We start from the raw sequence: 27,192 nt of genomic DNA on the forward strand, positions 1-27,192 counted from the left end.
CCTGCTTATATTTGGTTATGCCCTGTATTTAATCTAATTTGTTAACATAACCAGTGACTGTATTGTCTTCCTGATTGGTTGGCTCAACTCTGTGTTTTACTACTACAGATTTTTTCCCAATATTTTGTCAGAGTGCAACACTCAGATTGACCTTTTCGTTGTTGTTGTTAGGTAGTTTCTAGCATTAAGTGTGATGTACCTCGTTCTTCTCCTGACTCTAAGTATCGTCACGAGGTGAAACATTTATTTTTGAGCAAAATGCGTGTGAAAGTTATCAGATTTCACTGTCTTTCATTTTAATGTTAGGAGCATTAAGTTTTGTTGCTTAAAATTCTGCACACTAAAGACACACGGCTCTATAAAAATACAAAGGTCCCTCTCATCAGGTCAGTGGGTGTACGTGCAAAAGAGTCACATAAGGATCAGATTTTATAAGATCCTCAAGCCTACATTTTACTTTTGTTTAAATTTTAAACTCATATCAAACCGCTCCACTGATTGAACCTCACAGTGGGAAAGATACTGTATACAGACCTGTGATCCTTCACTGATACATAATGATTGTTACAGATAACAGCAAATGAAACAGTAAATTAGAAGCCCAATTAACATTTTGGTGGCCTCCGAGGGTTTAGAGAGGTCCCGAAGGGAGGAAGAAAGGTGGGAGGAGGTGTAGGGACGTCGTGGAAAAGCCCTGCTGGGCTCGCTAATGTGAGGATGAGGAATTGAATGTGTGGGGCCCTAGACAGCCGTGAGGGTCCCATCTTTGCTTGGCTTTTATTGTCTGAATGCATGTTTAAAACCGTGACGTCTCTCGTGGCCTGACCGTGATAAGGAGCTGGTAGATGAGTTAGCCTGTTTGACCTTGTAATACAAGCCGGGCTTATGAAATATATAGGATGCAGCCATAGAGCAATATTGAGTATTGAAGCATTAATGAAGCAGCTAGGTGACTGACAGTTCTTGCCCAAAGAAAATGTATCTGTTTTATAGATGTAGCATGTTAAATGGCAGCTATGTTTCTCACTTAATGCAGTATTATCCCCGTCAAGGCTGCTTCTCAAATGCATGTAAATGAGCAGGGAGTAAATGATCTATCAAATGCCACTCATCTACCATTCAGACAGAGATAGATAATAGAGGGGGGATAATTATAGATGGGAAATAGTGGTAAAAATATTCTAATGATATTGCACCGTGAGTCCTGGGCTGTCAATTAATGATGTCTATTTGACTACTCTGCAGCTGTTTATGCAAGCTGCGAAACTTCTTTACTTTAATTTTTAAGAAATCGTTTTTATCGCTCACAAAGAGGAGGATTTTTTTTCCCACTCTCTTTTTTTTCTCATTAAAGTCACAGTGGCATCTAAAACGGTCTAATTGATATGTAGCCTCTGAATCCTGCACGTCGCCGTGACTGTGGGGCTGGTTTTGTTTATTGAATGCCGCACCATTCATGTTTCAATCTACCTGTTAAAGCAGTGTTTCCAATTCAAGGCGACGGCGGCTTTGAGGACGACACGCTCGCTGTCAGTGGCAGGAAGGTTTGCGACCTTGTAAAAGTGAAGTGAGAGACGAAGGAGGAGGGAGAGGCATTAATGATGATAACTGGGCCTCCCTGGCAGAATAAGAATCCAAATAGCACCAGTGATCCAAATACAGACCCTGCACCCCCCACAACTCTTAACGCACACAAAGAAGCGCATTTAAATCTCCTCTAACGAAGCGCCTCTCAATTACACCTCTCCCATTACCATACAGTCTTTGGGAGGAGGAATATGGAAATGGCTTAAATAAAGGGGGGAGAGAGAGGGGAGAAGCAGAAAGTGGCAGAGAAGGGGTGATGTAGCCGATGAGCATCAGTATGGCTGATTCCCATGGTGAGTGCATGGGTGGGGGAGGAAGTTGAAACAGCGTTGGACTAATTAATACAGTGTATAGTAGGAGGGCTGGTGTGGGCTTTCACTAACTGTGACACCTGCTGACTCCTAAACGCACGTTGTGTTGTTTTAATATGACAATTACGCCATTACCATATCTGAGAGATAGCATGGCCCCCCTAGGAATCCACCCGCGCTCTCTTTAGAACCTTTTAGCTCCGCTTCAAATTTTATCTATTTATGCTCCCGCTTTCGAATAAGAAATCAGCTCACTTTTGGTATTAAATGCACTTTTTAACAGCATCATTTGTGTTAATTTAGGAGCATGAGACAGTTTAAAGTTCTTTTTTTTGTCCGTATGCCAATGAAAAGTCAACAGATGGCCGTGATTTGCCTGTGAATCTGTTATTGTTTTGCTTATGAGGCTGATAAGAAAGTAATCACAGCAATTTTTGACAGTTTTTTGGATAAAATATGAAAATGACAACTAAGGTCAGTTCCTGTAGACACTTTATAAAGCACATGCTGCTAGTACGTGGTTGGACACCCTTTTGCCTCCAGAAGTACCCCAATTCTTTATGGTACAGATTCAACAAGAGATTCCTCAGAGATTTTGGTCCATATTAACATGACAGCGTCACACGGTTGCTGCAGATTTGTCAGCCTTAAGCCTATTATGTTAGTCTCCTGTTCCACCACAGCCAAGGTGCTCCATTGGATTAAGATCTGATGACTGTGGAGTCCATTTGAGTGCAGTGAACTTACTGCCATGTTAAAGAAACTAGTGTGATATTAAGTGAGCTCTGTTACATGGTGCATTTTCCCATTGGAAGCAGCCATCACATCATGCGTTCAATGTGGTCATAAAGGGATGGACATGGTCAGCAACAATACTCAGGTGGGCTGTGGTGTTTTAAGAAAATGTCCCTCACATTATTGCACTGCCACCGGCAGCGTGTACCATTGAAGATCAAAAAATGGATCCAGGTTTTCATGATGTTTACACCAAATTCTGAACCTACCATGAAAATGTTGCCTCAGTTTCCTGTTCTTAGCTGACAGGTCTAGTGTGGTCTTCTGCTGCTTTAGTCCTTCTGCTTCAAGGTTTAACATGTTGGGCATTCAATAAAGCGATCTGTATGCCTTAGTTGTAATTAGAGGCTGAGTTACGTTCGCCTTCCTTTCAGCGTGGCTGTTCTCCTCCAACTGCTGGCATCACCCAGTCATTTTCACCCAGAGATCTGGTGCTTAATAGATATTTTCTTTTTTTTTTTTTTTGGACCATTCTCTGTAAACCCTAGAGATGGCTGTGTGGGGAAATCCCAGAAGATCAGCAGTCTGTGAAATACTCACACCAACCCGTCTGGCACCAGTGACCATGTTCAAAGGCTACGTCCACAGTAGCCCGGATAGATTTGAAAACTGTGTTCGTAACGGTTTTTGTCTGAAAACGCTCCGCGTCCACACTAGCGTTTTCAGACGTTTTCACAGAGTTGTGCGTCCACATTGAAACGGACGAAAACGCTTACGCTCCAGTATTGTGCATGCGTGAAATGCAAGAAGATTCAGCCTGCCTCATTTCTGTCTGCCGCTTATTTACTTTCCAGCTCGATGAAACGTCGCGGTAAAATGACGAGGAAAAGCACAGAGTTTTTATAAATGGACTAACAATGAGGTGGAGTTGTTGCTGCGAGTAATACAAAAGTACAAAGTTGCAAAAGCAAGTGAGAATTAAAGACTTCGAAGAAAAGCTGTCTGAAGCATGTACGAACTGATATTAATCTTTAATATGGCTGTCAAATTAAGAGCAAACAAAACAACTGCTGTATAAACTAGAGATGGCACGATACCACTTTTTTATGTCCGATACCGATACCGATATCATAAATTTGGATATCTGCCGATACCGATATGAATCCGATTTAGTGTTTTTTAATCAACAAAACTGTTTTTTTAAAATATCTTGCTGCATTTTGTATAAGTTCATACTCAAGTTTAAAACAACAACTACACTAAAGCTATTCTGTTATACCTGTATGCAAAAAAAAATATTTCATAGTTCAGCAATACTGATCAATCTAATAAACTTAAACCTGCACCATCCTCCCTATTCTGGTATTTTAAAGAGTACTTAGCGTAAATATTAAGCAACCTAACTAATAGGGTTCCAACTCCCAGCAACAACAAAAATAAATAAATAAAAAATAGGGAACCACCCCTCACGCTCCACCTCATGATGCTTAATCGACGTAATCAACCTTAATTTGATGCAGTGTGAAAAAAAAAATGCACAGAAATCAATTATTTTTCAAGAAATATTAAATAGATTCAACATCTTTCTTCAACAAAATTGCAGACTGCACAGATGGTACCTTCCCAAAGGAAAAAGTACTATAGCTTACTAGGGTATATATATTAGACTTAATAGTCACTACATACAGTAATGGACTTCTATTCATTTTGCATCAAATTAAAACTTTGGGTGTCAGATAATTATTTATTAAAAGCTAGACATTTTAAATGAGAATAAGAAAGAAAAGTATGTCTTTGTGCCCCCTTTTCCCTGTTAATGCCCTATCGGCCCCCCTGGCTAAACTTTGCTAGATCCGCCCCTGCACAGTTACCAGCCGTCAGCTACGTAGAAAAAGATCCTCGAGTAGAAAGTAATATTAAATAAATTCTAACAACAGCTTATCAAGCTTAAACGTGCTGCTGTTGTTCAGCCACTGGTTTCCTCTTTCTGGTGCAAAGTGAGCCAAAAACAAACCAGAGAGACGTACTCGCGACAGAAAAGCCGATCAGCTGATCATTAAGCAGTTTCATGATTGAAGTAGCAGCAAGAAGAGGCAGTCGCTTGTTAAGCTTAACGCAGGAATGCTTTACAAACATTCAGAGATGAATTTACACACTTGCTTTACTTCTCTCGGGGATAACTTTGTCGGAGATGAAATGCCGGGTTGCTAGTGAAGCTCCAAATGCTATCCAGACCACCGACAGGTCCCGCATGCCACAGCCGCTCTATCACGTGATGCATACTGCTCCGACGTGCTAACGTTCTGAGGTGAGTTACGGCGTGTTGCAAGTTTTGTGAGGTGCTTTCGTGATATTTAATGGATCGGATTACATTTTTTATTTTTCTCCGATATCCAATCCAGTAATTTAGGTCAGTATCGGACCGATACCGATACGTAATATCGGATCAGTCCATCTCTAGTATAAACCCTCCGCTATCTTTGTTTAATTGGTCACATGACTGCATCACATGACTAACATGCGTCATCGCTTTCGAAAGTCTCCGTTTTTGCTGTCCACACTGCTACGCATAAGCACCGTCTTCAAATGTATGCATTTTTGAGAGCGTTTTCAAAACGCTGCGTTTTCATTCAGGGAAAACGGTGTCTCAGTGTGGACCGGAGGCCAAAACGGAGAGAAAACGATGCGTTTTCAAACAAAAACGCATTAGTGTGGACGTAGCCAAAGGCACTTAAATCACCTTTGTTCCTCATTCCGATGCTCAGTTTGAATTTCGCAGGTTGTCTCGACCATATCTAAGTGCCTTGTGATTGACTAATTAGATATTTGCTTTGGCGAGCAGTTGACCATGTGGAGGTAATAAAGTGGCTCCTGAGTGCTCGTCTGTAAAGTGTTCTGCAATCCACTGGCCAAACAGACATTTCTTTATTTGTTAGTGCTCTGGGTCAACGCTCTCAAAATGTGTTTCATTCATTCTTTTGTTGAGACTGCATCCAAAACATGGTCTTGAGCCTCATGAAGAGCCCTCATTGTTCACTGCTGGCTGGTCCTTATGTGTTTTGTACAGCATAAACAGACACCAGTGAGGGCCCGCTCTGTATTTTTTTTTTTCTAGGCCGCAGTGGAGCCAGGCTGGACTATGGCCCCCATGATGGAGAGAGGTGTCTCTGCAAAAGTGAAAACAAATTCTCTCCTTGGCTGGTGTGAGCTATGGTACTGTGAGGCTTTATTGTCCCAGCCAAGGTGATAAGGGAGAGTAATTGCGTATTATACTGTCCGAGAATGTCAGGTCCAAACTGAGCACGAGTGCCCCATCCATCAACACATGATTGTGTGCGAAAGTGTGCTCTACACCGCACATGCTTGCTTGCATGATGCATTAAATGCGCTAGCGTTTGTGTGTGTTTACGGATTCATGTCTGTATATTCGAACTTGTGTAGCAGTGTCAGAGATTTATTGTTTTTATTTTGGCTCAAACTGGCCTTTCTATATGTCTGTATTCCATATGTATGTATGTGCATGTTTGTCTTAATCATTCAGAGCTTCACTTATGTGTGTGAGTGTGTTTGTGTGTGTCTATGGGCAGGTTTAGATAGAGCCTGGGAGCAGGTCATGCAGCGTCATTAATCAGCAGAGGTTTGTGTGTTACTCTCTGGGCTGACATAGTTACATCGTATACCCTGCAGTAGCTCCCTGCCCTATCTGACTGGCCCAGAGACCCACAAACTCAGGCACACACAGCATACAACACTAATCCTATATAGCTTTCATACAGCTGCAAATGATACATACTGAATAACAGATGCCTTCAGACATATCTTTGTAATGCAGTCAATGGGCCTCTAGATGCACAGCGGTCTCGTAGCAGGCGCTGTCCCCAGCACCGTTACACAAACAGCTGAAAAACTATAAGAAAAGAAAGTATCAGAGCAAAATATAAAGGCGTGAAAGAATATCAAACATATCTACAAAATGTAAATATTGTTTCTGTAACAAGTGTGTTTGCTGTTCATGAAAGTCTTTAGTCATGTGCTGCTTGTAGTCCAAACATGGCTCCTCTCTCCCAGCTTGATTTTTTTTTTATTGCGTGTTACTGTGTGATGTGTGCCCATGTGTGTCTGTGTGTCATTACATCATTACAGATAAAGAAAATGTTAGTACAGCAAACCTTTTTTTGGGAATGTTGCCAAGTGTTGATCTTGTGTTTTCTCCTTCATGACTCTCATCTTTAATTCCAACGTTTGTTTTTGTTAATTCCAAAATGGAATTAAGCCTTTTTATCTTTGTTTGTCTCACTTAGATCCAACTGTGCAGAGAATATCCGAAAGCACATACTCCATACGGGAAAACACGAGGGCGTGAAGATGTACAACTGCCCCAAATGTGACTATGCCACCAACTCTCCGATGGAGTTCCGCAACCACCTGAAGGACAATCACCCTGATATTGAGAACCCAGACCTTGCCTACCTGCACGCAGGTAATGTGCTGCTAAAAGAAATAGAAAGTGTTTCACAGATGTTTCCATATCATCAAGGATTCTGTTGCGCAGCGAAGAAGAATTCACTAATGCACCATGGCAGCTAGCCTGACATCCGTCTGTACCCCCTACTTTGGTCCGTAGTGCCCCCTTCACAGCATCTGAAATGTCCGTGCCCCGTAAACAAAAACACAAAAAGAAGGACTTCTAAGAACATACTGTCCCTACATTTAAAAACAACAGTGCCTTTTTTCTTTCTTTGGTGATGTGCAGCTCCACTTGCTTAGCTGAAAGTTAAAGGATGTTTTTTTGTTATTTTTATGTATTAAGTATTAATCCATTCCAATTAATCTATAAAGCTCTTTTTAAAAACACAAGTTTAACAAAGTGCTATACAAAGTACCAAAACAGAATAAGATAGAAGGTAAGAAAACACAGTTTTAACTCATTCTGAGTTAAAAGTCAAGAAATAAAAATTCATTTTAAGACTTTAAAAACAGGCAATGTGGGGGCATCCTAACATGGACAGAGAGGTCATGGGGCTACCATTAAGTATGTGGATGCATTTGTAGAACACGGAGCTTAAGCATGTGATACACAAGTCAGAAAATAGGTTAAAAATAAAAAGATGCCACAGCATTATGTTTTATGGAAATTTAATTCATTTTCTCTGGTTTTAACCCATGATAAAAATCACAGGTCATCTTATTATTCTTGTGCCATTATTTCACCCTATTTGTCTTTTGAATCCATATCTATGAATCCTTCTAATCAACTCCTGGATGGAAACATAGAGATACATTACAAATGAAAGGAAAAACCAGCAGAGGGTCTTAGTGCCACCGAAACACCTTCAGTGTGACTTGACAGTGATTCACCAAGTCTTTGGAATAAGGGTCGAAAACCAGTTTTCAATTAAATTCAGTTTTTTCATATATCACCAAATCACAACAGTCATCTCAAGCTGCTTTATATTGTAAGTTAAAGACCCTACAGGAATACAGAGAAAACCCCAACAATCAAACGACTCCCGATAAGCAAGCATGTGGTAACAGTGGGAAGGAAAAACTGCCTTTTAACAGGAAGAAAGGTCTGGCACAACCAGCTTCGGGAGTGACAGCTATCTGCTGTGACTGGTTGGGGATGAGGAGACACAGATATTGATCTTTGTAAACATCTTTTTCCAAAAGATGTTTTATCATTCGGTGTTATGATGATGATGATGATGAAGAGAATTTCAAAACTCTTTTATAGGCATTCGACTGTTGAGTTCAATCACTGCAAAGGCCATAGCACATGATTCACATCATGTTTATATTCAAACCATTGAATGGCCCTCGTATTCTGTCAGTTGGTCAGTCTGATCCATAGAAAAATCATCCTCATCAGGATAGACATGATTCAGCATTGGCTAAAGGTGCTCACTCAGAACAACTTTCTATTTATTCACAGTGACCCTTCCCTCTCATAAACAGTTCTTATTGCAAATAAGGAAAAAGTTGCTTAAATCAACACCTCAAAGAAAATTATCTTCATGATAAAGACAACAAGCTGTGACCCTACATTGACGTTATGCAACTGTCGGGTTATTTTCTCTTTGGAGTTTCAGATTTTTTCACCAGTCTGTGTGCTCTGCATCGGCCCCGTCCCCTTCCTAACATGCCTTTCTGTTCTTCTGCTTTCCATGTTAATGTGCACTCACTCACACACACACAATCACACACAAACACACAAATTTGTAAATGAAAATTTGAAGTCATTCTGCTGAATTAAACCACCTAGTTTCCTCTATAGCACCTGTCTATGCTCTTTTATTTCACGGAGGTCTGATCTTCCAGCCTCTTTGAGTGCTTTTTTTGTCAGTGGATCGAGTCTTCTTATTCAGTGCTGATGGAGGGCACCCAGCCACAAAAAGGCAGCGCTCAAAGATTGCTGCTGTAGCCATCCCTGCCAATCACTCAGGCCATAGTGACAGATGAAATCTTGTTCCTCCTCTATTGGTTCCTTTGTATCCCAGTGTTCTTTCTTTTGTCCTTGAAGGCCACCAAATCCAATCGGCAGAGTGCTTGTCCTTCAGAGGAGCAGAGAAGACAGCCTTTATCCTGTTATCCCTCTGACCTTACATAAAGGCACTAGAGTTGGAGGAGAGCACCATGGGAGAAAAGGCCAGTCAGGGACATTGCTGGAAAATGGCTGCTTTCTGGCGACGCCGTGGTGTATTTCCTAGTGAATTTGAGTGGATTTGGATGGTGTCCTTGAAAAGTTTGTAGTAATGAATTTCTGAAACAGGCTTATTCTTCCCATGATTTCCATTTGTCAAATTTAAGGACAAACTTCTGTCTTTGATTCTCTTTTTCTTCCACCTCCTAACCTCCCTATTCAACCTTTTACCTTCAGCTGCTTTTAAACACACCTCCCTCAATATGCTCTGTACCCTCTCACCTTTAACCAAAGCATGCCTTTATGTCTCTTCTTACCCTTTCACCCCAGAATCCCCCTCACCTCTGTTTGTCCTCATGCATGGCTGACCTTTGATGGAGAAGACTTTTTCACAGTTTAATTTTATGTCCTTGTCTCTCTTCAAATGACCTGGTGAGCCATATGAGAACACAACGTTTATGCCAAGTAAAGGACATTTCTCTCTATGTGTCCAAGCCGGTGCTATAGCAGGCTTCATACAGTGTGGGTTTCGGATTTCAGAGTTGCCGGAGGTCAGATCTTGTCTGGAATGTGCGTTGCCTTTCAGTCATCTGGAGGGAACACATCCTCCTCTTTCAGTCAAGTTAAGCAGCGTATTTTCAAGATGTCATCGTTACACTCTCATTCATATTCAGCTCACTGCACACCACAGATGTGAACCAAAGAATGACAGAAAAATATTTAAAAATGCATCTGATGGTGTTTCGTACCCCAGAAAAAAAAGTCTTCCATTGCAAAGTTTTTTGAAGGAAACTTCCAATCCCACTCTGCCATCATAAATCTATTACCGTTTTATGAAACATGGCCCTCTGATAGAGACGCATAAATATGGCATTGTAGGAGTTCGGGAAAATCAACAACTCTTTACCTGACCAAAGCCCTCAGACTATAGAGGGATTTGAAAGGGCACTGAAAGCACACTTGTGATCTCTTAGTCTCAGAGGGGAAAAGGAGGTGGTAGCAGAAGGAGCAATTCTTCATCTAAGTAGACAGAACGAGACCAAAAGAAAGAGACAGGGAAGAAAAGATTAAGAAGGTAGATGTTGAATTAACCTGCTTGTGATTGCTCTCTGTCAGAGTGGCACCAGGGCCAGCAGCGAGAGGCAAATCGTCTGTGATGGCCCTTCCTGCTGTTCTCTCTTTGAAAGACACAGATCAAACGCACCCTAGTCACGGGCCCTTGTAGCCCCTCGCGCCGGATTGATTGACACCCGAACGTCTCCTCCGCTGCTCTGTCTTTCCATATCACTCTCTCTCTCTCCTCCCCCCCTTCTTTATTCAGCGTCGCACTTCGAATTAGAGCCCTTCTCGAGGATGAAAGCAGAGGTCCTTTGCAAACCAAGGAAGAGAGGGAATTAGACCCAGCTAGTGATGGAGGGGAATGATGATTAGAATTTGAGGGGAAGAAAGAAGGAAGGAAGAAAGGAAGGTTAGATGTGCGATGTGCAAATGTTGCTGATAGGACACATTTTAATAAAACGGTAATGACAATTGTCTTCCTTGCGCGATATGCGCAGAGATATGCCAGAAAGAAGTGGCGACGCCTGTGTGATCTAAGCGTAGATAGCAGCGGAGCAGAACTGGAGCTACAGGTACTTAAGAGTGCTGCGACTTTGCTAAATTACCCCTTGACTAGAACTTTCTTTTAGTTAAAATTCAGCAAGTATGGCATGTCTGCTTCAGCTTTGGGAGATGGTATATTCTCTTTTTTTTTTTTTTGCTATTTCCCTCCAGCGAGGTCAGCTGTGTTTGCCGGGCATTGGCTTTGTTAAAACAGCCTCATGTCTAGTCCAGCACCGAAAATCCACATTTAACACGCACACATGCACGCACAGGTGAGATGTCGCCATTAGCTTTGTCAGAGCGTCTTCATCCCACTATTTTTAATTGTGAAATATTTTCCTAATTTTCAACCAAGGTTGTAATTGCACATCCTGGGGGCATAGAGATCAAATGCTTTGTAATTAGCTAACAGCGACTGAGGATCTGCTGCTTAGTGCCTAAAAAGATAAAATAAATAAATAAACTTCTTCAAGGCATTGTTGCTGCTTTATGCAGATTCTATTTTCCTTAATAATGCATGATGGATGGCTACTGTAGAGGGCTAGAGGAGGCCTGGCCTTGTAAGTGATGATCTTAATACACAGTTATAACCACAGGCAAATTCATTTGTTTGCATATATTTTTCCTTATTAAACAAATCTGTAAACAAATATGGGTTTCGATGGCTTTTACTTAAGTTATGCATCCGTGCTCCTCCCTGGTTACCCTTCCTCGCTTTCACCTTCTGTTCCTCGTGTAATGAAACATTACTCTCGTGAGTTTCTACTTGCCTATTGTGTTACCGCGGCGTGTTGGATTGTGGAGGACAGGTGTGTATGTCATGCAAATGTGTCCTGGTATCCCAGCGCATATGACATTGTGTCGACGTTGTGAGAGAAGCCACAGACACCGGTGATAAAATCAACATCTGTTTCTAATAACCGTGTGTTATATGTGACACTTTTCTATGTGGAATAGGATATGTGTCGGCGATGGAGGGGGGAGACAAAAACACGCAGTCCGTCACTGTTTTTTTGTTTTTTTTATTTAAACACCAATAGGACATCAAGTCTTCATTGTTCGTGATAAACTCGTGTCTTTGTGTCACCGTCCTTATGTTGCATTCATTTGATAGACGTTAATGAAAAAAGTGACTCTTTTCAGCACTGTGGAAAATTAAGAAAAAAGGGAAAGACTAAATGTGCTGATGCTGTCTCAGGGGTGATTTAGTTATATTGAGCTAATACTTAAAAAAAAACTTAACAATGAGGGATTTGAAGATTTAATTGGTACCAAGAAAAGTATAAAAATCATTTCACCAAAGAAGGAAAGAGAAAAACTGGATCGAAATAGGTTGGAATTTTTGACTTATAATCTAGTAAAAATACACCATAAGCGATATTTCTGCCGTCCATATGTGGCTTTATGAGTGAATATGGATTGTACGTACAGTATCTCAGTTTTTATAACACTCCCACTTAGTTACATTAACAAATCTAATTAAAGAATATTCTTCATTTATAATTTGAAACTGTCTTGACAAGAAGAGACGAGATCTCGTATCTCACTGGGTACTTTCTGGCAAAATAAAGGGTTAAATAAATATTAATTAAATTCGAGCCTTAAATACCACACTTTAAAGCAGCCGATCGATGTTTAATAGATTCTTCTTTACATCCACACACCCGTTATGCTGTCTTCTTTGAGATATTATAACTGAAAAGCAGCTGCTCACTGCCAGTGCCCCAGGAGACAAGCAGCAACTGATGTGGGGGTTAGCAAAGCACAACCATCAGTTGCATGAATCTCAGAAAACCAATACAGGGCCGGTCTGGGCCGAGCAAGCAGCAATTCCTGCATAATGACCTGCTCCAATGAGCGTGAAAACTTCCCCAACCGGCTGCATTTATCACACATAAGCTACAACAAACGGCCTTTTGTTTCATCCACTTCTTCCATTCCCTTCCTCTTGGTGCCAATCTCAGAGCCTCCTCTCTGCCATTTAGTGGCCGTTTAGAGTTTTTACTGACAAGTTCCATACACTTGGTTTGGGCACACAGAAGCAGGAGGTTTCTGGCTGCCACACGCGTGACATTATTTCTGCATTTTCTATTTGTTTTGGCCGTGGCAGTCGTGATTTTTTCACTCGGGTAAATCCTGACCAGGAGAGTGTTGTCATCGACCTCTGTATGAGCCCGTGGATAGGTTTGAAGCAGATTGATGACACACGATATAGTAGACTCCCCGGTGTTGCAGCACCACAGTTAGTGTAGGTGAGTGCTTATGTTGCACTGTTCTAAAATGTTGCAGATGGTGTATGTAGGACACTTGCACAGTGTGATAGCAAGACAGAGGAGTGAAAACTGTAAGGATCTGCACAGGTTTCTAGAAAACAAAAGCGTTATTTTCATCATGGTCTTTGGAGGTTATTACCAGACCACTGATTGTGTTCAGTGATGCTGAGCTTGATTCAGTAGTTAATAAGATTTTTGTCTTTAAGATTATGGCAATATTTCATGGAAAACACCAGTTTTGTTTCGATGCACCAGTCCTGTTGCAAACTCCTGCTGTTCAAATACCCTAATTGCGGTGTGCCTGTGCACAGAACTATTTAAATAGTTTTCATTTTAATCAGGAAATTGGCTGAAAAGTATCTGCTGTTTGTTTGTTTTTGCAAAAAGACTTTGAGTGTGCTTTTATACAAGTGCTAGATTTTGGCAGGAAGGCAAATAGACACACACAGACACCCCGCGTGAGTGACATGAGGCAGGGATGCTCCGAGGCAGGCCTGCTCCTCAAGTATGGGACAGTGAATATGGGACCAGACAGGCCGCCGGCTCCTATAAAACCTCATCCATAATTCAGTCTTCCTTCTCCTTCAATTCAGACACACTGTACACACATCCAGCTGCTGCTAGTAGCTAACCTGCCTGAGATGAGGTACAATGGGGGAAAAAAGTAGTAGTTATTGGCAAGAAAGGCAAATTTAAAAAAAAAAAAAGTTAAAAGGAAAAGAAAGGAAGGAAGGAAGGAACTGTTAAGAGAGCGTGTTGAAAGATAAAGCCAGACTCCTGATTTTTACTTTCAGTCCTGCTTTGCCCCATCTTGACCTTTACTGAATCAACACCGCTCCACGGTACCATAACATGTTTTCCCTCATCTGCAACCTCATTGGCTGAAGTGCACTTCTGAGATCTCCACTGTGACCTTTGCCCTCTCTGCTGCACCAAGGACCCTTGTCTTCCTCCTTCGCCCCTCTGTCCTCCTTGTGTCGTCTGTTTGGTGGCTCTCCAAACGTCTCAGCATCTCTAATTACCAACAGGCTCAACTTTCCCAACTAAACAACCAATTATCAGCACTTTAGCCCAGCCCAGTCCCATGTTTCCTGATACAGTGGCCTATTAGGGCCCCTTATTTCTACCCCAGCATAATTGAATCCCCTGGCTTCTCATCAGTGGGCTAATTTAAGCCAATGTGCAGAGTTGGTAATCAGAGGGGCTGCCTATTAGACTATCAGACCCCAATTAAGTGGCCTCTTATTTCCAGCATAACAAGCCACTATCTGTACTGCTGTTATTGCATTTCCTTTTTTAGTGCTCAGTTTTGTTTGTGTAAATCTGTGGTCTGTTTAGAGAAGAAAAAAAACAAAGAGCAAAACAGGGGAATAAAGAGTTTCTGTGTGAAGTTGGCACTAATGCAGGTGGTCTTTTAAAGGATGACTTTTAGGACTAATTCACTGCTTTGGTTGTGCCATGTGCTGAGGATGAAGTCACCAGAGCCCCGTCATCATTTATACTGTCACTTCAGGCTCACCACAGTGACTGCAGTCTTCTCTTGAATGATAGGTGTCGCCAGGAATAGAAGAGGCTGAAACGCGAAGTGATTTTTCAGCGTTTTCCCTAAAAAGTCTCCACTGTTTAAGCTGTTGCAGCACGTCTCTTTGTATGTACTGCTGATAGATCATTGAAATGGTAGTTAAGACAGAGACGAACATGCATTCGTCTCGTAAAACCGGCTGCACCACACAAAGCAGGTCCAAAAATCCAGAGGTGTGCAGCACGCTGAAACAACACCAAAGAGCAGCCTGCAGTTGTGACATCACTGCGGGCATGCATGGTTAGGCGTTTGGATGGCAGTCTAGAGAGCAAGTATCTGCCTGATTTCTTCAGTGTGATTGTTGTAACTTTATGGTTGTATACTACTATTCGGAATATCCAGCATTTCATGTTTTTCACTGGTCCTACACTGAACCTATGGACAGCTTTGCTGACCAGCTTTGTCTACATGTTGTGACTGTGTTCTGTCACCAGGGGCAGTGTAGGGTGCTGTTGGCTTTTGTTGTTGTTCTTTTGAAGGACTGCACACAAGCCCATTTGTGTAGGTTGCATATCCCTTTTGTAGGCGCTGCATAGGTAAATACTAGGGGTGCAACGATACACAAAATTCACGGTTCGGTTCGGTTCGATACTTTGGTGTCACGGTTCGATATTTTTTCGATACAAAAAAATGTTCATGCATTTTTAATTTGTCATTTATTAAAATTATAAATATATATTTTAACTCAAAAGTACAGTTTTTAAATTTAACCCTAACCCTTGTGCGTGTTTTTTATTTTGACAGCGAATGCGCACCTGCGGACCACTTATGTGCAGCCCTGGTTATTTAGCTCATCATATTGCAGCCACAGAAATTCTTTTGTCCATGAAACCATAAAGCTGCACTTTCTTTTTGCCTTATAGTCTGATTTGTCATAACTTCTCCGTTTTGTGGTAAGCTTTTCTTTGGCTGTCACTTCTTCACCCTGACCTGTCTTATTTGGCTCAGCAGAACTGAAATGCTTTTACACGCTCACTCACATAAGCTCAGCGATTCTCTGTGCGATCAACCTCTCACATGTTTAAGCTGCGGGAGATTTCACTTGTCATGTTTGCATAGTAAGCTAACGATTAATAAGACGATGTCAGAGGAATTGGTGCACAAATTATCATCACTCACAGATCAGTGCTGTCGCTCTCTATACACAGTTCGCACGATTGCAAAGTGAAAGCAAAAAAACAAGCGCAAATTCAAATGCAACTTCAATATGTCACATATTGACAGTGGCTCACCGATGCCAATGACATAATTACCCAGCTACATTTCTGAAAGAATGCAAAAGCATTGACATATATTTTTCCTACAATAGCCCGACGGGCAGGGAAGAGATAGATTTTGGTAGCCCGACTGAAAAAATCGCTAGCTCCGGGACGTCGGGCTAGCGATATTGCAAGCCCTGTATCTGATTGAGGAATCACTCATCTTTGGAAAAGAGAGTTTATTACAGAGAAATGGCTCTTTCCAAAATAAAAGCTATACTATCCGCTTCTTCTGGGCTATATTCTCAGCAGCATAAGGAGAATCATGTGCTAACAGCTGTCTAAATGACTCGGCTAAAGTTAGTAGCATGCTTGTTTTTTTTGTCTTTGCACTAGGATGATGTCGGCGTAAATGTGCAGTCATATTCGTTGTGTTCCCACTAGTGCTTTCAGGTTAATCTCGTTGAAATGATCTTAACGCCACAACACGGCAAATCTCCGTTAACGAGCTACCGCCGATCGCTCCGTGCATGGGGCTAGACGGCAAACACGTTAACGAGCTAACTGCGCTAACACACTAGTTCCCACCAATGTAATTGAGCATTGCATGGCACATCCAACATACTGTTTTACTTTAGTCCATGACTCGCTTACCTTCAGGGTCATACGTCACATGAAAACCAAAATAATTCCAAACGCCAGATCTGAATGTTGCAAGTAGAGCTTAACTTCTGTCTCGCTAGCTTGCCCTGCGCTCTTCCTTCTGACTATGCTGTCTGTGTTGAGCGCTCAGTGGATCTGCGCTCGACAGTGCAGCCTAGGCGGAGTAGTCGAACACAGATTCACTGAGCGCTCAACACAGACAGCATCGTCAGAAGGAAAATTGATAAAATAAATTACAAATGTTGTATTGTTCGATACATATGCGTACCGAACCGAAAGCACTGTATCGAACGGTTCAATATCGATACGAATATCGTTGCACCCCTAGTAAATACCTATGCACAAATGCAATACTGTAAAATAGGATTCAGATGTAGTTTGTTGGTATCAAAAGCATAAGTAGCCAAGGCAGGGCATTCTTCACAATGAAATCTCTTTTTGAAGCCTAGATACTAGCAGCAGTTCTTGCCAGAGGTATAGCATCAAGAAACGTTGGATCATTTAAAATCTAGAAGGGCATTTAGAGTCTACAGTCTTTCACCAAAGTCAATAGCTTGATCATTTTAATGGAACTGATCTGGCTCAGCTACAAACTGAGTTGATTGTTTTGTTCTAATCCTGTTGGATAAGCAAAGAAAAACCAAAAAAGTAAAAATAAAACAAAAAAGAAAAATATAAAGGAGATTTATGGAAACCCACGCAGGTCCAAAAACAGTAATGCTTTCTTTTCCTGTCATAAGACAGTTCCTTGCCAGTCTGTGGCAGGGACCTTTTTCACCACATCATTATGGATCAATGAAGTGCTCATACCACCAAAACCTTGTTAGAAGATTAATTGGCACTGAAGTCTTTAAGCTTTAAAAGAGAAACATTTAAACATCTATCTCCCACTGCCACTTGAGTCTGCCAAAATACCGATGCTACTTAATGCAACTTTAACTTGACAAATAGATCTGAAATGGAAAAAGTTCAGAGATGAATGCCTTCAACACCAGCACCTCTTTTTCTTCTCTCACGAGTATAGAATATCTCATTTTTCCCCCTTTTGTAGTTCTCCCTTTCTTTCTTTTTTTTTTTTTTCCTGTCCTGTCGTGGTGACTGGTGCAGTTGAGGGGAGCCAGAGTGTGAAAGAGGCCCACAGAGGGCTGATGAGGACTGTCTTACCAAAGCGTGTCTCGAGTCTAGGACTGTTTCTTTAGCATTTGTGTGGGAGTGTGTACATATGTGTGGTAGCCAGAATTAGTTTGCGCGTGTGTCTTGAAGTGTAAGTGTGCACGTTTACTGTTGGTGTCGGCTCCCCATAGCCTAATTAAAGGGCGAGAAAAGCCACTCACAGGGAGATTAAACCTAAAAGGCTAAATTAGTACTCAAAAGGGGTGTGGCAAATTCACACATATGCACTGGCCAGGAAATCTCTTCTGACACATGTGGAGGGGAAAAAAGAGAAATTAAAGATTATAGAAAGAGAGAAAAACCTTTGTGTATCCATAGCAGATCTATGTGTTATGAATTTGTTAAGATGAGGAGCACTTTATTTGAGAGTTTGGGAGGCTGCTGGATTCTTGATGTGCTTGAATTGGCTAATCAGACCTGTTTATATTCTTTATTAATTTACTTACTCATTGTAAGTCACTGTGGATGAAAGTGTCTGCCGAGTCGATGTAATAATATTTTATGACTGTAGGGCCAGAAGTGCTTTTGAATGGGAAGCTCAATATCGCATCTAAATATGAAACTTGAGCTTAACTTGATTTTGTTGTTTTTTTGGAGTCTAGCTTGAAGCTTAAACCTTGTCACAGACTTTGTGAAGTTCAAAGCATTGCTCTTATCACGTTTGAAAAATTCAGCATTATTCTAGCCTTCCAGATGCAAACCCCTGATTGCTACAGATATCACAGTGAACCCATTTATTTCCAGTAAAATTATGAATTCATTGAGAACAATTTATAATTTGGTTTATTTGTAAATTGCAGACAGACAAAACATATTTTAAAGAGATTCAGTTAGATAAACTTGCTTGAGGGCGCTGTCCTTAAAGAGAATAACTCATGTACTTAATATGTATGTTAAATGGAAAAAACAACATACACAGCTATATACAAAGTAAGCAGGTGAAAAATGTTTAATGTCAAACTTAAAGCAGGTAAACTTGCATTTGCAATGTTGCTTGGCCACTTAGATTTGCCAAGTTTGCTTTGAAACCTTGCTTAAGCCTTCTAATTCATTGCTGATGATGTTCTGAATGTCAGTGACATTCTTCCTTTACAACAATAATGCAGAATCATGAGCATACAAAAAGTTGGATTTTACACAATTAAGTGTAGCCATCCATCCATTTTTTTTCCCACTTATCTGGGGCTGGGTCGCGTGCACAGCTGCCTTATGCAGAGAAGCCCAGACCTCCATCTTCCAAGCCACCTCCTCTATCTCATCCGGGGGAACAACGAGGCATTCCCAGGAAAGCCAAGCGTTATAATCCATACAGCATGTCCTGGGTCTACCCTGGAGCCTCCTCCTGGTAGAACATGCTGGGAACACCTCACCCAGGAGGTGCCCGGGAGGCATCCTTTGTCAGATGCCCAAACCACCTCAGCTGTCTCCTTTCAAAAGCCAGTGTATAACTTACAATAAATAAGAATTTAGAAATGGCTTCAAATTCAGCCTTTTGTATTATCTGTAGGTCCTGATTTCGAGCATTGAGCGTCAGTGTTTACAGTAGAGAAAATAAGATCTCTTTTTTTCTTTACTTTTTAGATTCAGTGACTTCTAAAAACTAAAATGTATGGAGGAGTGTTTTGTACATGTTACACTTCAAAACAGACCTGCACACATACACACACACAAACACACATCACATCATCGGTCACCCCATTTTATAAAACTCTCCCACAATCCAACAGTGTGCATTAACTCCCCAGGCTACGCTGATATCTCTTTATAACTGTCTGCTCGTTTTTTTGACCCCCTTACTCCTCTGTCTCTGCATCACTCTCTTTCTGCCTGTATCTTGTGGTTTGTGTGTGTTATGATGGTTTACCATTTTAGTGATGTGTGTGTGTGTGTGTGTGTGTGTGTGCGCTGAGTGAGTGATGTGACTCTGGGCCAGCAGCTGAGCTCTTCGCTGCTATCTGCTTCTCTATCTGTTTGCCGGTCTGTCTGTTGTCTCTTTTGTATTGTCTCTACTCTGTTTGACTGCTATCAGACAAGTGTGTTGTTTGAGAGAGTGTGTAAGGTTTTTCTGTTTTGTTTTGTTTTTTGTGTACATGTCATCTGTCAGTGTCTTTCTCCAGAATCAGACATCTAACAGAGGATCTTAGCTTGACTCACACAGACACTCACACAGTTTCACAGAGAACTTCATCTCCAATCTTATAGTTCGCCCCAAGGACCAAGTGTGTATGTTTGCACGTATAACAGATTTTTATGTGTACATGTATGGTTTTGTGGGTTTGTCTGTGTGTGTTTGTGTGTTTGCGTGCTTGTGTGCGTATGTACACAGACTCCTGCATGTCTTTCTGTTTGTGGGTGTAAGAAAATAGATCTTGGTTCTGTCACGGCTGGGCCTGCAGGCATGAGGGGCCTTAACGGATGTCTCTCTCAGTGAAACACACACAAACATTTTCTTTTACATGCACAAACACGCACACACAGACGCACACGAACAGGTCTTAGACCCCTCTCCCTCCTGGACTCGCAGTGAGGAATACAGATTCGGGCTCTTCTCTAGATAGTGATCAGCCTTGCCGTGGCTTCAAAAATGCTATCTTTACCGGGCTGCTGAATTGATAATACTCCCCCCTACGCATTTTATTACAAAGGCCCAGTTTGTAAAAAGGTAATCATTTACTGTTGCCACTATCTCCCCTGAGCCATACATCTTCTGTCTTCACAGGACAAAGTTCTTCCGCTGCTACTGCTGCTGTTTTTTTTGTTGTTGTTTTTTTTTTAACTTTACTGGTGGGTTTGTGTATGGCTACTTTTAGGTTTATCACCATCTGCTGCCTCAGAGTTTTACACATACAACAACCCACCTAGTAGAATTAGATCTTTTTGTTAAAGTAAGTATTTTGTGTGGGCACTGGGTGTTTATGTGCGTGTGTGTGTGTGAGTGTGTGTGTGAAGGAGACAGGAAGGCTGAAAATGACTGAGCGAATGAAGGGCTAATCCCTTTGGGCACCCAGCAGAATCAAATACCAAGTACCAAAATCTCATCATTTCAATTATCATATTTATCATGTTTATTCATTTTCTCCTAGCCGGGCTTAATGCTGTCTTTTTTCCCCTCCCTCTTCTTCACGCACTCTCTCCTCTCTCTGTACATTAATCTATTTTTTTCCCTTCATTGCTCTTTCCACTGGCGACATGTGAGCCTGCCAATCATGTTGACTGACAGCACTCAAGTGGCCTACGGAAAAAGCAGCTCATTTTTTCTTTTTTCTCGTTTTTTTTGGTCAGACGTTGCGCTGGCGATGCCGAGGCCTTATCAGGAAACCCAATTTATTGCTGTTTCTCTGGGCAAAAGAGGTTGCCACTCACAGTGATTGACAGCTCTCAGATTTGCTTGCCGCAGTGTAGGGATTTCCTTTAAGTTGTTATGTTTTCCTCGCTATTGGGGATTATTCTATCACGTCTGGACCTACGTACACACTTAACAGACGTACACGAAAAACATAGCAAATGGCCCAGCTTCATCCTTTCTGCACCGTTTTGTTTACATCTAACCTGTAAGTTTGAATGACGGTCCTGCCCGCCTCACAGCAGGTCAAGCTGAGCCTTTGTTTGTGTAATTGTGTTATTCTTGATGATTCAAGGTAGGCAGGTTAAGAAACTAAACTCGAGTTTATATTTTTGCAATTTATTGCCCAAAATGTGTTTTTTTATTTTTTTATTTTCTTTGTCTTCTCTTCTTTCAATATTTCCCTCCATTATGTGTGTGTGTGTGTGTGTGTGTGTGTGTGTTTAAGCCCACAAAAGGTCTGTCATCATGTGAGTGTCTTTTAAAAGAATATGCAAGTGATGCCTGTGTGTGTGTGTTTGTGTGTGTGTGTGTGTGTGTGTCAACTCCCATAATGTTTGCATTTGTGTGTGTCAAGTATGACCTCCGAATCCTAAGGCTTATCGCGGTGGTGTTCCACATTATTGATAGCGAGCGGAGATATCGACAGGCCAAGCGCCGGCAGCTTCCAGCAGCGCCAGCAAGCGGGATGGGACTTTGATATGACATATTGTGCGTCTCAGCACAAGCCATAAATAATTCTGACACGTTTTTGTATGCATGGGAAAGTCCTTGATTCAGCCTCCCATAAAAATAAACTTCTATTATGGAAGGTATTTGTCAAGTGGGTGCGTGATGGATGGCCCGGCGTTTACCCCATGGCAGGACGATGGGTTATGGATGCCCGCCGCCTCTTGCCGGGGGAGGAGTCGCACCCGGCAACGCTGACACCAGAGTAATTACTGCCCTCCTCGCCACAGCAACGGAGGGAGGGAGGGAGGTGGAGATGGAGGGGGGTTCTTTATAGACACACCTGCACCTCTCTCCAACCCCTCCCCTCCACACTGTCCTGTAACGCCGTTGGCGTAAAATGGCCGGGGTCGTGAAAGCTGGAGGGACTGTGATGATTGGACACAGACAGATGTATAGACAGATACAGGGAGCGGCTGTGACAGACAGCCTCTTTTGTTCCCCATAAAGATTTTTACCATTTCATCATTCTGGACATCAGTATATTGTGAAATTAATTTGTCTCTCTTTGTTTGGCTGCTGTAACCAAGTGAGCCTTTGAAAGTGGTCATGTGTGTGTCGCTGCTTCATAACACAATTATATTTCTTCTAAATCACATCGTTTCTCCTTTGATCTGTTCTTTTTAAATTCTGCACCTTAAGTTGTTGCATAGTTATGAGAAAAGTAAAATACAGCAGTTTAAATAAGCTGACATTTGTTAAACCTGCAACTGGGAATCTAAGAGTGTTCCACAAAACAAGATCTGGTGTGCAGGCAGCACAAGTAAAGCAAGTAAAATACAGTACATAGTGAAAATTATAAAAATTTTAAAGGTTAAGGTTCAAAAGTGTCTAAAAAAATTATACTTGAGCAGGCCAGAGTTTTCCTCCTGCCCATGTATTCTCATGTTGCCGCACTTATGAATAAGTCCCGGCATTTTTGTGTGCTAATGAGCATGTGTGTGCTTGCATGTCAGTCTGTGGGCCCAGCAGCCAGATTGAGCTGAGGCTAGAATGCCATCTGAGGAAGAGGAGGAAGGTAGGCGTGGGGAGAGGAATGAGTGAGAAATGGGTCCTCTCCAAACCGCTGTTACCCCCGATACCTGCGTGGGTGTGCAGGTGGGGCGGGCGGTCAGGGTGGGGGGCACAGAGGAAGCCAGTCAGTGGGAGTGACACCTGTTCTCCGCTGCCCACCCCTTCATCCTTACATCTGCTTCGCTTCAACCTTTCCCTCCCTCCCGTCTTTGTTGCCATCCTGCTCCCCCTCCATAGCAGGGGGAGTGTTGAAGAAGCTCGTCACAGCAGGCTGGGGAGCAGTGAGTAGGACCGGTCCAGATGTTGTTACATGCGAAGAAGGAGGAGGTTTTTGTCAGGACGCAAACATAAACTCAGACAATTACTGTAACATCAGCAGATTGCCTCGGTGCCACTAAGGCTGCTGTTAAGTGAGATGATTGGTACAAGATGCTGTGTGTAAGTCGACTGGCATAAGCCACACAAATACACGCACAGACTCACAAACACAGGTGAGGGTGGACCTCTGAGGTGTTTTGAATACAGTTTGTCTGGTTTTAGAAACAATAACTGTTTTGGTATTCCGAATTGTATATTTGTTGCAAATTTCATCCAAGAGTTTTCCTTTTAAATAACAGATGAAAAATTGTGTTGCCACTTTTCTTACCTGTGGACAGCTTCTGATCATTTTTGGCATTTTTTTCTTAAACAACATACAAACCTTGTATGTATGGCTGATAATATTTTGGTCTGGGGGGTTTTAGGTCTTTGTGAAGCTAGTAAGCTATTTAACAGGTTAACCCTTTACTACATCCCATGCATACAAATGTAGTTGGTATCAAGAATTGCTTGTTTGCGTGAAACAGGCCTTGTTTAACCCGGTAACCCCCTCCCAAGGTTCAGATCGGTGGAATGAAGCTGCTGTCGGCTACTACAGACTGGGGGTCAGGGAGAGGAACAGGCCTCGGTCAATAGGCTTAGAAGACCATCAGGGACTATTGATTGTGGCGGACAGTGAGGCCAGCTCTGCACTAATTGTTTCTTTACTAGCCTGTGGCAAAGACAACAGTCACGGGCAGAGACTCATGAATCTTACATCTGTTTTGTTGCGAAAGCACCGGGAGTTAATAGCCTTTGATTACTGAGTGGTGTGTGTGTGTGTAGGTGTGTAATGAAAAAGGCTCCTGTTGGGAATCCATGTGTGTGTGTCTGTGTGCGTGTTTGTGTGTGTGTGTAAGAGAAAATCAAGGATTTGTAGATGTAGAAGATAATTGACAGATTAAATGTATAATAGGCACTCATGCCTTTTTCATTGTGATCGTCTGTACAATCACGTTTTATTCCCAAATTCACTAATATTTGGAAAACTGATGTGGGTGCCTCATTTAAAGCACAACTTAATATCCAGAGTATGCAGTGACCTCACTCTATGGGTAGGTCTGTTCCCTAACTCCTCCTAGACATTTGAATCAATCTGGATGAAACTTACTATACAAACCAGAGTACCAGGATTATCAACATCTGCGTAGCTTTATTTATTTATAAAACTCAAATTGATATAATGTGTAGTAGCTGATCTCAAAACCAACCTGTAGACTGTACGTAACATAACGTGTGGGTTACATTTATGTTGCGTTATGTGTGTGTTACATGTACGTTGTATGCAAATAAATTTTGCTGAACAATATTTAGTGTACTGGAGCTTTGGGGTCACTGGAATGTGTTGCCATGCATATCTGTAAATAAGTGTTCATCGAACTATGACACTAATAGTGCCTGTAATCGATTCCTTTGTGTTTATGAACAGACGTTTTTGCCATCAGTTTTTATGCAGCGATATAACGAAGGCCAAAATATGATAAACTATCATACGTGTGTGTTTGTACATGAGACAGGCGAACAAGCGCCGCAAGCCTGGTGCATTTAATTTTGCTTTTGAAGCAAAATTTGCGTTGATTGAGTTGACTTAAACCATAGACTATATGAAAAAGCATTTCGGCTGCTTACAAGTTGCTCTGTGGAGGTGAGACCTAGTAGACAGCAATCCAGCTACTGCAGTTTGTGTTGGCACACCTGCCGTATAAAGGGCCACTGCCCTTAACTTTAGGTCTTACCAAAATCCACATGGGTGAGTTATAAAATAAACATTGTGCGGCTTATAGGAAGGAGAAAACTATCTATAGAAACAAAAACTGTTTGTTTGTACAAGGCTGTAAAGATTATTTTTATTGCTGTAAGACATTTTAATAGCACCAAAAATCATAATAATAATAATATCTGGCTGAATGTCATTTTTGGGAATTTGTGAAGTTAACTTAATGATTTTTAGTGCTCAGCCACTCCTTCTCCAATAGTTGCCCATAGAAAAAAAACAGCTTGTGTGGATTGAATGATTGCGAAATCTGCAATGCCCTTTTTCTTTAAGGGAAGTTTTGCTGGAGGAGCAGTGTCTTTCTTCTTTCATGCAGCATGTAAATCAGAGTACTAGTAATGATTCCGAGTCTTTAGCAGTACTACTAAGTACTTTACCTGAAATGCTCCTTCTTCACTAAGTCACTAACATTAATAGAGTTCAGTATTCAGTTACTGGTTCAAATTATATTAGCAGAGTTTAGCTGAGCTTGCCGTTTACCATGGTAAATGGCCTGCATTTGTATAGCGCTTTTCTAGTCCTTAAGGACCCCAAAGCGCTTTACACTACATTCAGTCATTACCATGTTATAAATGGCTCACTCACACATCCCCCCTGCTTGATTCCTTTAAGGCCAGTATCAGTTTTACTTGTGTTGTGGACCTTGTCAGGGTTTCAGAGGGCAGTGTCCTGTACAGGAGTCATATCTGCTATTCTAACCCCTCTGCAGTGGCCACGCCGAATACAACAGAGTGCGGTTTGTTTATTGCATACAGCAGCAGAGTTTGTTTGTGGCCGGCTGTCAGAGCAGCCGGCCTGTTGTGATGAAAGACACTTGGACCTTCCCATCCATTTCACATTTGCTCCAATCAATTATTCAACAGGACAGCCAATTAAAAATGAGGGAGAGCGGTCAGGGCCTCGCCCCCCAAAGGCCGCCACTAGACAACTCTCTCCGTGAATAATTGGTGCAATTAATTTAGCATTGAGCAATAAAGGAGTTCTCACTCTCCTCTCTCTCCCCGCCTATACACCATGGAACCTCTCAACACACCAGTCATTACAGACACACATCACAACAACACACATACTGCAGCACTAATAATAATAGCAGAATGTTCAGGAACTATTGCATAGCGTTCAAGGATGCAGGTGAGGCCAGAGCTTTGAATTGAAACCTGCTCTGCTTTTTCCTCAGAGTAGAGTAGCTCAAAGAGTATTTCAGCAAGAGTCAAGAGCCATAAAACAGAAAAGCTAACAAATATGGATTTTATTGGTGGATACCCGCTTTATAATGATCACCGGTTGGAGGTAATGCTTTATCCAGCTTGTTATTCCCCAGCTATATCACGAGAAATGTACACAAAACAACCCAGCTGTGACCTCTGGGACACAAACAAATACTCAATGCATTGTGGGATGCGGTAGTAGTAGAAAATCTAAGCTAGGATTTAAGAACTATGGTCAGACCGTAAATTATTGCAATGCAAAGGAATTATTCCATTTACTTGATTCTATACATTTCTCGCTACTATTGTCCCTTATCTGCAATTATGGTTAATTTGCTGCTGCCCTCGCAAGCTGGTGCCTGTACTAGTAATGGCACCCACACCAGGCGTACACACACACATCCACAGCAATAAGAAGAATCCAGAGGAGGGCAACAGTGACAGCTAAATTCCACAACAGCTTTGTTCATTTATTCAATCACAACAGAAATATTATGATAGGCCGAACACCCTCCTCAGCTGCCCCCTCTGCCCCCCACTCTCTACCCATCCACATTCCTCTATCATCCTCTCCTTATTGATCAATCTCTTACGCCTAGTACACACCCCACTCCCGTCTCCTCCGTCGCCCACATCCACGAACAACCCCCACCCACCTCTTTTGATAGCCAGATTGACAGTTGAGTAATTTCACTGTCAGTGCTGACTGACGCATGGTAATGGGAAGACGTTTCAGGGCGGCATTACAACACAAAATAATTTCCAATTTACCGCTCATCAAAAGCACTCACAAAAAAAAAAAAAAAAAAAAACAGAAAAGAGAGAGAGAGTGAGCAAGGAAGGGGTGGTAGAGAGAAGGAGAAAGACAGAGAAAGAGGATGGGGAGGAGGTGAGGGGAAACACAACAGTGGATTTATGGCTTCAATTACTGATATTTCACATTTAGTTTAAAGCGACATGTTTTTGTAATGTGACAGGCTTCACTGGATTTGAAAACCTCTT

General features: G+C 41.8%; 1 protein-coding gene across 3 annotated transcripts in view; it reads left to right on the forward strand.

Annotated features, from left to right (window-relative positions):
- The window catches only part of znf407 (zinc finger protein 407), a 161,583-nt gene that overhangs the window by 106,306 nt on the left and 28,085 nt on the right, over positions 1-27,192 (forward strand). For all 3 annotated transcript variants that reach the window (XM_040012705.1, XM_040012703.1, XM_040012704.1), the window contains exon 9: positions 6,935-7,113. In XM_040012705.1, the coding sequence (XP_039868639.1) occupies positions 6,935-7,113 (179 nt within the window). The remainder of the gene's footprint in view (positions 1-6,934; positions 7,114-27,192) is intronic.

This window comes from Simochromis diagramma, unplaced genomic scaffold, assembly GCF_900408965.1.
Source record: "Simochromis diagramma unplaced genomic scaffold, fSimDia1.1 OVJJ01000618.1, whole genome shotgun sequence".
Lineage (NCBI taxonomy): Eukaryota > Metazoa > Chordata > Actinopteri > Cichliformes > Cichlidae > Simochromis > Simochromis diagramma.